The sequence below is a fragment of the Oxyura jamaicensis genome, chromosome 24, assembly GCF_011077185.1.
Source record: "Oxyura jamaicensis isolate SHBP4307 breed ruddy duck chromosome 24, BPBGC_Ojam_1.0, whole genome shotgun sequence".
Lineage (NCBI taxonomy): Eukaryota > Metazoa > Chordata > Aves > Anseriformes > Anatidae > Oxyura > Oxyura jamaicensis.
Genome location: NC_048916.1, coordinates 2,057,723 through 2,069,731, shown reverse-complemented (window position 1 = coordinate 2,069,731; position 12,009 = coordinate 2,057,723). Strand labels below are relative to the sequence as shown.

Sequence of the window (12,009 nt, the reverse complement as noted above, 5' to 3'; positions counted from 1 at the left end):
GGAAGGCAGCACCATGTACTGGGAAGGCAGCACCATGTACTGGGAAGGCAACACCTCGTCTGCCAGCCCAGGTGGTTGCATGACTCCATAGGGATGTGGTAGGCTTCATAAATGGGTCTGATTTCTCATTTCCTAGCAAAAATAAGAGCCTCCCCAAGCAGATGTGAGGTACACCACACACCCCTGCGAATAAGGTTTCACCAGGGCTTTTCCCGTCCCTCTCCCTCCCTGCAGAACCACGTCCTGACCCTGATGTCCCTGGCAGCCCGCATCTACAAGCACCCCAGCCTGAAGAACGCCATCAACCTGGTGGTGGTGAAGGTGCTGGTGGTGGACGACGAGGCGGCGGGGCCGGAGGTGTCCGACAACGGCGGCCTCACCCTGCGCAACTTCTGCAGCTGGCAGCAGCAGTTCAATCCCGTGAGCGACCGGCACCCCGAGCACTATGACACCGCCATCCTGCTGACCAGACAGGTCTGCTGGGACCCCTGGAACGGGCTGGGGGGAGTTGAGGCACCGAGGTGGTCCTGGAGGGAGAGGACAGCACGGGATGGAGCTCCCAGTGGGGATGAGCCGAGCAGATTGGGGGTTGTTGCTTTGTGGGCGCAGAGTTTTGGGTTTCGCCATCCTCACCCTCTTGGTGCTGTCTTCTGACAGGATTTCTGCGGGCACCAGAGCTGCGACACGCTGGGGGTGGCGGATATCGGCACCATGTGCGACCGCAACAAAAGCTGCTCGGTGATCGAGGATGAGGGCCTGCAGGCAGCCTACACCCTGGCTCATGAACTGGGTAATGCACGGCCTCCGGTGGTTTTGCTGTTCTGTTTTTTTTTTGTGTGTGTGTTTTATATTGTTTTCAGCCCAGCACTGGCATCTCCACTCTGGGTACCAGCTGCAAAGTCTGCCCTGGCACTAAGGGGGGCTTCATGCACCAGCAGGGGCTGGTTTATGTGAGCAAACATATGTACAGGTGCCAGAGCTGGTGGAAATGGGTGCATTTTTCTGGTGTAACTAAGCTGTGATGAGCTACAGCATGGGATTAGGAACGTCTCACCCTTGTTTTGCTCCTAGAGATCTGCTAATTTGGGTTGTTTTCCCCAACATCTCATGCATCATTGCATTACAGCATGCAAGCATTTTGTTTATTGCTTCTGATTCATGGAAGCACATAGCATTTGATGCCGTAGGAAACGGCAGGTAACTCACAGAGTTGCTCCCTGCTCCTCAGGCCACGTGCTCAGCATGCCCCACGACGACTCCAAGACCTGCGAGCGGCTCTTTGGGCCCCTCGGCAAGCACCACATGATGGCCCCGCTTTTTGTCCACCTGAACAAGAGCCAGCCGTGGTCGCCCTGCAGCGCCATGTACCTCACCGAGTTCCTGGACGGCGGGCACGGTAAGGCTCGGCAGCGTTTCCCTTGATCTCTCGGGCTCTTTGCAAGCCCTGGAGGGGTGTGGGGTGGAGGGCACTCGTTCAGACCACAGGCTGAAGCTCTGGTCACCTTCTCAGTGTCACCCGTGGTGTCCAGATGCATCTCCAGCCTAATTCTTGCACCTCCTTGCTGCTTCCAGGCGACTGCCTGCTCGACGCCCCGGCCAAAGCCCTCTCCCTGCCTGCTGAGCTGCCCGGCCGAGGGGCCCTCTACAGCCTGGACCAGCAGTGCCAGCAGATCTTCGGCAAGGACTTCCAGCACTGCCCCAACACCACGGAGGAGGACATCTGCGCTCAGCTGTGGTGTAGGACGGGCACCGGGGAGCCGCTGTGCCACACCAAGAACGGCAGCCTGCCCTGGGCTGACGGCACCCCCTGCAAGGGCAGCGGGCAGTGCTGGGATGGTGCCTGCCTGCCCCAGGACGCGCTCCAGCCCCAGGTACTGACACAGCTCGGGAGGACGTGGGGCTGAAGGGCTGGGACGTGGATTTCTAGGGTTCCCAAACCCCCATCCTGCAGCCTCCAGGAGCATGTTGGGGTTTGCTGCATTTATATTTTGGATATCTCCTCCAACAGCACTGTGCTTTTTGCTAACTTGTGTTAGATGCGCACTGCTGCGCGTTCACCAGCCTGGTCCTAACCAGAGCGAGCAGCCAGCAGCTCTGCAATTAACTCTGATTAAACTGGTTTGTTTATTTATTTATTTATTTTCCGGGGGGTATTAGCAGCGATATCTGAGCCAGCCAACAAAGCGCAGATTTCCAGCGCGTGGACTCGTGGAAGCCGGCAGCAACTTCACGCAAAGCATGTGCTTAAGTGCTTTGCTGGACCAGGGCCCTGCTTAGCGGCACAGGGAGAGGAGCTGGGGGTGGACGAGGGGAATTTTTGTGCCTCTTCCACCCTCTCAGCCCCTTGTGGCCTCTTGCAGCCGGTGGTGGATGGTGACTGGGGCCCGTGGAGCCCCTGGGGCCCCTGCTCACGGACGTGTGGCGGCGGCGTGCAGTTCTCCCACCGCCACTGCGACCAGCCCCGGCCCCAGCACGGCGGCAGGTACTGCGAGGGGCAGCGCACCCGCTACCAGTCGTGTCACACCGACGAGTGCCCGCAGGACGGTAAGCCAACCGTCTGATCATCCACTCCCCTCTCCGTTTCTCGGGCACCCCATGGTTGCTCTGCAGTCCATCGGAGGCAGTTTTGGGCAAAAGCTGTCTGCTGGGGGCTGTGATCCCTGCGGCCGGGTGGGAGGCACGCAGCATCCCTCCTCCGTGTGCTCCCCCCATCCTCAGGTATCTCCTGCGTCTCTGTGATGGCAGAGGAGGATGGCGGTTCCTGCCCCCCAGCCCAGGGCTTTCAGGTCATGTTTTTGCCTTTCCTTCCAGGCAAGAGCTTTCGGGAGCAGCAGTGCGAGAAGTACAACAGCTACAACTTCACCGACCTGGACGGGAACCGGCTGGAGTGGGTCCCCAAGTATGCCGGGGTGTCCCCCCGGGACCGCTGCAAGCTCTTTTGCCGAGCCAGGGGGAGGAGCGAATTTAAAGTCTTTGAGGCCAAAGTAAGGTGTCCCGTGATGGCAATTCCTAACGCCCATCCCTACCCTGAGTCAGAGCAAATCCCTGCAGGCAGCCGTGCCCTGACTGCCCCTCCTCGCCCTCCCTTCCCCAGGTGATCGACGGGACGCTGTGTGGTCCAGAGACCCTCTCCATCTGCGTGCACGGGCAGTGCATCAAGGCCGGCTGCGATCACGTCATCGGGTCCTCCAAGAAGCTGGACAAATGCGGGGTTTGCGGCGGCAATGGCTCGACTTGCAGGAAAATATCCGGCTCGCTCAACAGATCCAAGTAAGGCTCAGGGAAGAGCAGGTCCGCCGAGAGGGGCTGGGGGAAAAGAGCAGCGCCAGGCCGTCGGAAGGGAGCAGAGACGCGTTTGTTCCTCTCGAGGCTGCGATCGGAAAAGCTGCTCTCGCTCCGCAGAGCTCCTGACCCGGCAACATCTGGCCGGGGAGCTTTGCTCGCTCCGTCCCTCGCAGCCAGCCCTGGAGCGCTGGGCAGATGTTCACAAAAGCCCAGCGTCTGCGTAAGCGCTTCCTACGCTCGCCACAGAGGAAACGAGACCAGGTCCAGGCTTATCAAAGAGCAGAGGCAGCATTTCCACGGCCAGGCTCCTGTCTGGGTCCCCTGCCCCTGGTCCCCATCACTGGTTCTGGGGTGTCTCTGCATGGCACAGGGGGTGCTCTGCAGGACCTGGCCTACGGTGCTGGCTCTGGAAGCTGCCCTGATTCAGAAGGGTAAATTGGGTATTTGGGGCTTGGCGTGTTTTGCTCCCAAGCAGCAAAACCAGAGTGGGCCTGTTTCTGCTTCTCACTGCTGGGAAACAGTGCGATGTTTAGGAAATCATTCCCCTTCCTTCAGTTCTGTTGCTGGACTAGGAATATTGGGAATCCTCCAAAGCAATGTGGAGACGTTTTGCTTTCTGCACCCAAAGCATTGCACCCAGCTGTGGACTGCATCTGCGGACTGAAGGAGCCACCTGCAGACTCAGGCTGAGCTCATCCCCAAACTCCAGGGCTTCGCTGCCTTTCCTCTGGGGCAGCGCTCTGCAAGGGGAGCTTATTTCCTAAAACCATAGCTGGTGCTGACACCCCACATGGGAATAAAGCCATCTCCCCGAGGAGTTTACAACTATAATCCCTCCGCAGTGCAGGGAGCCTGTTCGAGGCACATTTTGAGGGCTGATTCAGGATATAAATAGCTCAACAACCTCTCCCTGGCTTGGGGTGAGGTTTGGTCCCAGGACGTGGGCTTCGAGGCAGCTGCTTCCCTCGCCCAAGATGCTTTGTCAGGAGCCGGAGTTCATGTGTCCCACGGAGGCTTTGCTGAACAGATAGCAACAAAAGCCCAGCACATCCCATTCCATGTGGCGAGGTGACTCACTCCGTCAAATTAGATTTCCTAAATGGTTTCCTTCCAGGGAGCCAGATGAATGGAGCTTCCATTCTCCTATGAATTGTTTGTGGTTGACTAAGGAGAGATTAGCGTGGTAGCTACGGCCAAGAAGAGATCCCATTAAGATCAGGGTTATGGAGGCCAGGGCGACTGAGAGCAGGGTTTGACCCGAAGGCTTTGCTCCAAAATACTCCGACCGTAATTACCAACCGCGGCATCAATCAGAGGAATGCACACGAGACCCCTGCCGGCCCCGTGGCACAGGGTGGCACTTTTGGCACGGCTGCCAGCTGGCCTTACAGCACAGCGGGCGCTGGCACGGGTGTTTTTTGCTGCCCTGGTTCTTGCTGCCTTCTAGGAAAGGTTTTCCAGTTCGCACCAAGCCATCCGCAGCCTGCGATGGATGTGCTGGTGGCTGTTTGGCTCCTGATCTGTTTTCAGCAGCGACGTCTGGCCCCCAGACCCTCCCTGCGATGCGCCCACCTCTCCCCTGCCCCGCTGCGCCTTCAGCAGTGACAAAGTCACCGGGCACATCTGGGCTTTTTGTGCCAAATGCTGCGGCCATTTCAAACGAAAGGGAGTGAGGGCAGCATGAAAGCAACTGGAATTTCCTCCCGAGGCTGATCACTGTGATAATTCGTTTGATTGTGTTGCTCGTTTTTGCATGTTATTTAGGGATTTCTTCCAGCCTGGCGCACATCTGGCACGGCCGCAGCGCTCTGGGGTACGGAGAGACGGCTTCAGAGCCCTGATCCCTCTTGGAAAATGTTATCCCCTGCATGGGCCTCCTCTCGACAGGCCCAGGAAAATAACCATGTCCCTTTGCCCCACGCAGGTACGGCTACAACGACATCGTCACTATCCCCGCCGGGGCCACCAACATTGACATCAAGCAGCGCAGCCACCGCGGGGTCCGTCACGACGGGAACTACCTGGCCCTGAGGACCCTGGAGGGCAAGTACCTGCTGAACGGCGACTTTGCCATCTCGGCCATGGAGCAGGACATCCTCGTTAAGGGGACCATCCTGAAGTACAGCGGCTCCATGACGACCTTGGAGAGGCTGCAGAGCTTCCGGCAGCTCCCCGAGCCGCTGACCGTCCAGCTGCTGACCATCGCCAGTGAGGTCTTCCCACCCAAGGTCAAGTACACCTTCTTCATCCCCAAGGACGTCCCCTTCAGCAAGCAGAAAGGCAAAGAGAAGAAGTCGGCCAACGTCATCCGCCCGATGCTCACCTCCCAGTGGGTCCTGGGTGACTGGTCCGAGTGCTCCAAGACCTGCGGCTCGGGCTGGCAGAGGCGGACGGTGGACTGCCGGGACGTTGAGGGCCAACCTTCCTCCACCTGCGACCGAGCCCTCAAGCCTGAGGACATCAAGCCCTGCGGCGACGTCCCCTGCCCGCTCTGGCGCCTGGGCCCCTGGTCCCCCTGCTCCCAAACATGCGGCGAGGGCGTGCGGACGCGCAACGCCTCCTGCATCCACTACACCGGCACCATCATCGCCCCGGAGAAATGCAGCTCCCCGGGGCCGCCGCCGGCCACCGCCGCCTGCCTGCTGCGGCAGTGCTGAGTGGGGACAGGACGGGATGGGGTGATGCTCCTGACCCCTGGGGACAGGGACACAGATGCCCTCAAGGACGGTAGCTGCTTGTACCCCTGCGGTTCATCCCCCCCCATCAGCATCTACCTCAGAGGGGGGAATAACGGCAGCAAAAAGGGGAGGAATCGCTTCTTTTTTCCTTTCTGGCTGTCTGGGGCTGCGGGTCAAGGAGGGCTGGGGTGGGTGGTGCTGGTCTAGGATGTGATAAATTTGGGTTTTCTTTCCAAAAGCGCCACTGCGCGGGTCGGGCCGGGTCACTGTCCCCACCGTGCAGCAGCGTGGGTGTCTGAGCACAAGGAGCATTTTATCAGCTGTGGTTTCAGCTGGAGATAACTCCCTCGTTTGGCTGGAAGAGGGAATGAGCTGAGGGCTGGGCTAATCAGTTGTGGCAGCTTCTGCTGGATTTATAATCCAGGCGGTGACAAACCTCTGCCTCCAAACATCCCCAGCACCCGCGGTTGTTCCTTGAGCCACAGCCCCACCAGGAATTCTCGTCTCCACGCCTCCATTTCCCCAGCTCTGAAACCAAGGCTTAATTACACCCGATCCCACTTGCAGGGTTGCCACAAGGATTAATTAAAGCTTCTGCAGTGCTCTGGCTGTGAAATGCCTACTGCTGTACCCCATTCCCCTCTGGAAGGGCGACTTGGCTGTGCCACCATCCCCTCTCTTGTCTTCCTTGGCCCTGCGCGCTGCATGCTCACGGTATCAGCTGTGCTTTTAGTTGCAGAGATAATTTGCTCATCTGGCTTGCAGCAGGACCCAGCTGAGGGCATGCGTTAGGTGGGAGGTCAGGCTATGGGATCGTCACGCTTCCTGCTGGATTTATCACCTCCAACACTGCAACCCCCCCTTCCCAAGCATCCCCAGGACCCGCAGGTGCCAAGTGAGACCCAGCCTCTCCCACCCCACTGCAGCGACCGGTGCCACCGCTCAACCCTGATTTCCCGAGCCCGAGGTGCATGAGGATGCTCAGATCCAGCGTTTGGCTCCAACCCTGCTTAATTTGGGACTGGAAGGTCTAAAACGGAGCCTCACAGGGCTGGAGCTCCTCCTGCCCAGCAGGGACCGGCTGGGCCCCCTCTCCCAGCCCGGACGCTGTCTGGCCGCGGCGCAGATGCTGCTCACACGCTGAACTTTCCCCTTTTGAAGCAGTCGCCTCTCGCTGGACATGTGTTGGCAGCAGCCGCTGCCTTGGGAGCTGGGCTGGAATCTGCAAATGTTTTGTCATGGACACCGCGCCGTGAGTGGGTGTCTCGGCATCCAGAGGCTCCTCTCTCTGTGCCCCTTGCTGCTTCCCTGCGGACGGCCAGGCATGCCTCTCCCCCTTGAATTCCCAGGGGGAATGGCCTCTCCCGTCTGCCCTTTTCCCATGGCAGAGGGGAGCGGGAGAAAAGGGCTGGAAACCCCAACCTGGATTGAGGAGAGCGGCACGTCCCCGCAGCAAAAACACCCGGCTTTGCTCCTGCTGGCTGGCAGCAGCAGGAGGACTTGGATTCACTACATCTGTCTTTCCCCATCTGCAAAACGAAGCTGCCTCGTGGAGCTGCTTTTTGTCCAGGAGCTGCTCTGAGCACGGGAATACTGCTGCAAAACGAGAGGGCACTTCTGCAAGAAGGGCTGGGGGGTGATAAGATATTTTCACCAGCTGGGAGGTGACCGAATGGCAGGTCCACCTTGCAAAGCGTGCCTTTGGGAGGAATTCATTTTGCCCCCTTTGCAAGCAGACAGCCTGCCTTGTCTGCGAGGAGGCTCCGGTGTTATTTGTGGTGTGGAGATGTGACGCTGTGCTGAAGCTCTGTGGTAGCAGGGAGAGGGCTGAGGATTTCGTAGTCGATGTGGATCTCTGGGTTTGGAGCAGGGGGTTCATCTCGAAGCTGGCGTGAAACCCTTCCTGGTGCTCTGCCCACCGTGCAGGATGGGACCAGGGGCTGAGCTGCTGGCCAGAAGCCTGTCCCCTAACCTAGGTTCGGAAAGCGGGGACGTTCACCCCTTTGGTGGCTGACCCCTCTCAAAGCCAAGGGGCGTATAACCAGGGAGCAGAGGGCTGAGGGTTTTGGCTTGGCTCTTTTTTAGAAAAGAAAAAACAAAGGCCAGCTGTGGAGTTTGGATGCAGAGCTGCTTGGGCTGCAGTTCAGACCTACCTTCGGGCAATGTTCTCTGTCTGCTAATTAATCTCCAGGAATTTAAGGCCTCTCGCTCTAACAAATAGCTGGATGCTAAAGTCATGTAGCCTTGCTGGGTTATTTTCTTTTCCCCTTTGCATCTGAGAGGGCTTCAGCTCAAAGGCGAGCATGTGTTTCCTCTCCAGCGTTGTAACCAGCATCCATTTAGGATGGGTCAGAAATTTCAGCCTGAGACAGTGCCAAGGAAAACGTCCGTATTTATCAGCCCTGCACAGGAGTCTTGCACGCCAAGGGCCTCTTCCAGCTTCTTATATTAGCTGTGCAGCCTCTTAGCCAGAGCTTCCTCTATGCAAAAAACCCTCCCTGCTGCAGGCAAATCCCGCACCGTGCCCTTTTTCCCCTGGCACCTCCCCGGGATGTCAAAGGAGCAACTGCAGGAACATGGCTGAAGGTGCACATCCGTGCAAGGGCAGGAGGCTCCTTGCAGAAAACGCACCCAGTTTTGATCAAAACATGCCCAGTTTTGATCTTTTCCTCGCTTTTCCAGCCAGGATGCTGATGGGGCCCTGCCTGGGGCTGGGGTGTGGGGTCTGGGTGAGGTGTGGGGTCTGGCACGTGCTGTTCCCGTCCTGCCTTCCCGTAGAAACACGTAGCCTTTACGCTGATTAAGTCAAAGAGGTTATATATTAGGATATATGTGTGTATATATATGTTTCCCTTCAGTGAAGGATTGTAGCAACGTACTGAGCCTCTCGTGTTAGGTATTTATTATAAATTTTTGTTTTGTACAGTAGCTGTCTGGAAAGGAGAAGAAAAAAGAAAAAAAAAAAAAGACTGTCTGTGTTTTATCATGCTGCTCCCACGTCCCCGCTCCGAAACCCGCAGCGGTGCCGGAGAGGGGAGGTCTCGCTCCGCGTGCGGCCGCCGTGTTACGCGGCTGGGGGCTCGCTCCCCCGGCGTGCACAAATCAGGGCGAGCTTTGCAAGCGGAACAAATCCGACAGAAGTGAGCTCGGGACTTCGGTTGCAAGGGGAAAAAAAAAAAAATATCGTTTTCTGATTTTATCTTTTTTTCTTTGTTTTTGACTTTGAGAACAAGTCTGTTTGTGACTCTGCCTTTACCTCTTCAATAAAGGATTTCCTGCCAATCGCATTTTTGTATTTTTTTTAACGCTTTTCGCAGGATGTTTTCTGTCTCCGTCCCAAAAGCAATATTTAAATCTCCCCTTCCAGTAGCTTGTTCCGTTTTAAATAAACAGTCAATTCAGCTCGAAGATGCTGAACCCAAACATCATGTGACAGAGCTGACAAAACCCAGGGAGCAAGAACGCTTCCCCAGAAGTTCGAATCATCCTCTGTTTTGCAGCCTGCTATAAGCAGCCACCTCCTCTCTGCGCTTATGTACACGCAGCCAATTCTGCTGCTTACCGGGAGGAAACACAGCCTCGGGCTACAAACAGGAGGGTTGCTGGCTCCTTCCCTTTTTATATTGCAGCGGGACCTCGGTGCTGTTTCTCTAGGTGCAGTGCTGTCCTCTGACACGCAGGGTTGCTGAAACCTGGCACGTGGCGGCGCAGACCTTCCAGCTATTTTGTTGGACTGTGTGGGCAGCGATATCTGGCCCTGTGTCACTACAGCCCTGGGCACAGGACGCGTGACACCCTATTTATAACCGTGTGGGACGCTCGTTTCAGGTGCCTTCCCTTGGCCCCCGTACAGCCGGGTCCCGTTCTCCAGCTCCTGCCCCGTCTTGTCCCCCTCCTTTTTGTCTCGTTGCCATCGTTGGCTTCAGGTCAAATAATTGGGATTTCCAATGCCAAGGGCTTCAGCATATTAACGGGTAGGAAAAAGCCCCTAATTAGTCATAGCCGAGCACTGTTACAACTTGGGTGTTACGAAGTTAGAAAGGAATGGGGGCATCAGAAAATGAAACTTATCGGAGCTTCCCGGTCACCGTGACCCAAAAAGAGTGGGGACTGGTGGGCAGAGACGCGCTTCTGTGGCCTCACTGGGGGAAATGATTAGGGTCAGCCCAGCTGCCGCTGCTCCACCCCACATCCAGCAGCATTTTGGGCACAGTGCGGTACCCACTGGCTTCCTCCGGGTGGATGCAGGGCACTTCGTTGCGTGCAGCACCCTGCCGGGTCATGTTGGAGGTGCATGGCACAAACGAGCTGTTTGGGCAGCAGGGGAGGGGAGTTTCTGAACAGGATGGTGATTGATGGAGAAACACAGCCCGGCTGTCGAGGAGGTGATAGAAGCCAGGCTCTGGCATCCCTGACGTCTTTAAAACCGGCACCGCTCAGAGGTTGCAGGATGGGGAGGGGGTTCTGCGCCACAGGCACAGACATCACAAGTATCTGCTGAACGGGTGTTTTGCTCCTGTTCCTGAACCTCGTCCCTGCAAGGGCTGGGTTCCCCAACCCGAGTTACTCCTGGATAGCTGCTCCCCGCGAGCTCCTGTGCTGATGCTGATCCTTGGTTTCCTTTTTCCTTTTGCTTTCCTCTCTCCCCAGTTTAAACCTCTCCTCCCCCTGTTAGCAGGCAGGAGCTGCATGCTCTTTCAGCCTTGTTTTGCTGAATTTAGCCAGCCCGGCTCATGGCAGTGCCCTCCTCGTGCCGCAGGAGGCTCCGCGCGGGGCTGGATTTATTGTCCCTGGGCAGAAGCGGCCACCATGTCCCAGCAAGGTCACGCCAGCACCTGGCGCTCCAGCCATGAATCCATCCTCGTTTCTGACGGAAACATCTTTCCTGGTGTGTCCTAGGACCATTATGTCTGGTTTAGGCCATTATTTTCAGCTCAGCCTATATATCCTGGTCTTTCAGCCCCTCTGCTCTTCTAGATCTCTTTCTCCATGCGGATGCCCGATAAATTCATACGCAGTCGCCCAAGGAAGCTGCCTGAGTCCCAAAGGTGCTGCCTGACAGCATTTCAGAGGGGCTGCTGCGATTCAGCACACCTCAAAGACAGGATCCCAGCTCCAGAGAGGACAAAACCCCCAAATCCTGCCCCAATGCCCCCGCAGCTGCAGCCCTTGGCACAACGTCCCCTCCTCCCCATCCTGCTCCGCAGCGCTCGCCCAGGCTCTGCTCATTTCCAGGCTCTTCCCCTGACCTCCCACTGCTTTCCTTTCGGGTGCCAGCTCCGGGACTGATCCTGCGTGACAAGGACAGCTGATGCCTTGGGGCTGGCACAGCCAAACCCCGTGGGGGGCTCGCAGCTGGCCCCTGATGACAGAGCTACCTTCCCTGCAGCCGCCAGCAGCCTCGAGCACGTCGTGTCCTTCGCAGGATGAACCCCAGCGCTGTGCTTGCACAAAGGGAGGGGGCACCGGGAGAAAATTGGGGGTTGCCAAAGTGGTCAGCAGGGTTGGGGTGCTTAACGGAGCCCCAGGGAGCGCAGCAGGCAGGAGCAAGGAGGGGACGGTTCCTGCACACTGGTGCTAAGCAAGGACCAGGCAGCGGTTCCTTGAGGGTGGGAGCAATGCAGGGAGGCTGCGCAGGGCGCTGTGAAGGTGTCATTTGGTTTCTGCACTACAGGGAGCGTCCCTCATGGAGCAGAAAAGCAGACTTGTAAGAGCATGGGATCTGCCCCTTGGGCTGCTGAAGCAAAGGGAGAAGTCTCCTCCAGGCTGCAGCAAGGGGGTGAAACAGTCCTGAGCCAGGGATTGCCCATTCTGGGAGCTTGCAGGCAGTGAGCAAGCCAGGAGGGGAAAGATTCAAGGATCCAAGCAAGAGACCAGCCCCCAGAGAGCGGCTGAGCATCTTTAAGCTCATCTCCGATGCATCCTGCATCAGTGCCTCTGCATCCTGCCAGGGGCAGGGAAACCGTGTGGCTGGTGCCAGGTCCCACTGGGGCTTTGAGACCTCCTGGTGCAAAACAGACGGAAGCAGTGAGGAAATCTGCCCGAG

At 57.5% G+C, this 12,009-nt stretch overlaps 1 protein-coding gene across 1 annotated transcript in view; it reads left to right on the top strand.

Annotated features, from left to right (window-relative positions):
- Window positions 1-9,250, top strand: part of ADAMTS8 (ADAM metallopeptidase with thrombospondin type 1 motif 8) — a 17,363-nt gene extending 8,113 nt beyond the window's left edge. Inside the window, exons 2-9 of the mRNA XM_035346102.1 lie at window positions 235-474; window positions 658-790; window positions 1,229-1,396; window positions 1,573-1,871; window positions 2,361-2,544; window positions 2,812-2,984; window positions 3,095-3,270; window positions 5,210-9,250. Coding sequence (XP_035201993.1) covers window positions 235-474; window positions 658-790; window positions 1,229-1,396; window positions 1,573-1,871; window positions 2,361-2,544; window positions 2,812-2,984; window positions 3,095-3,270; window positions 5,210-5,942 — 2,106 coding nt within the window. The 3' untranslated portion in view covers window positions 5,943-9,250. The remainder of the gene's footprint in view (window positions 1-234; window positions 475-657; window positions 791-1,228; window positions 1,397-1,572; window positions 1,872-2,360; window positions 2,545-2,811; window positions 2,985-3,094; window positions 3,271-5,209) is intronic.
- The last annotated feature ends 2,759 nt before the right edge of the window (window positions 9,251-12,009 follow it).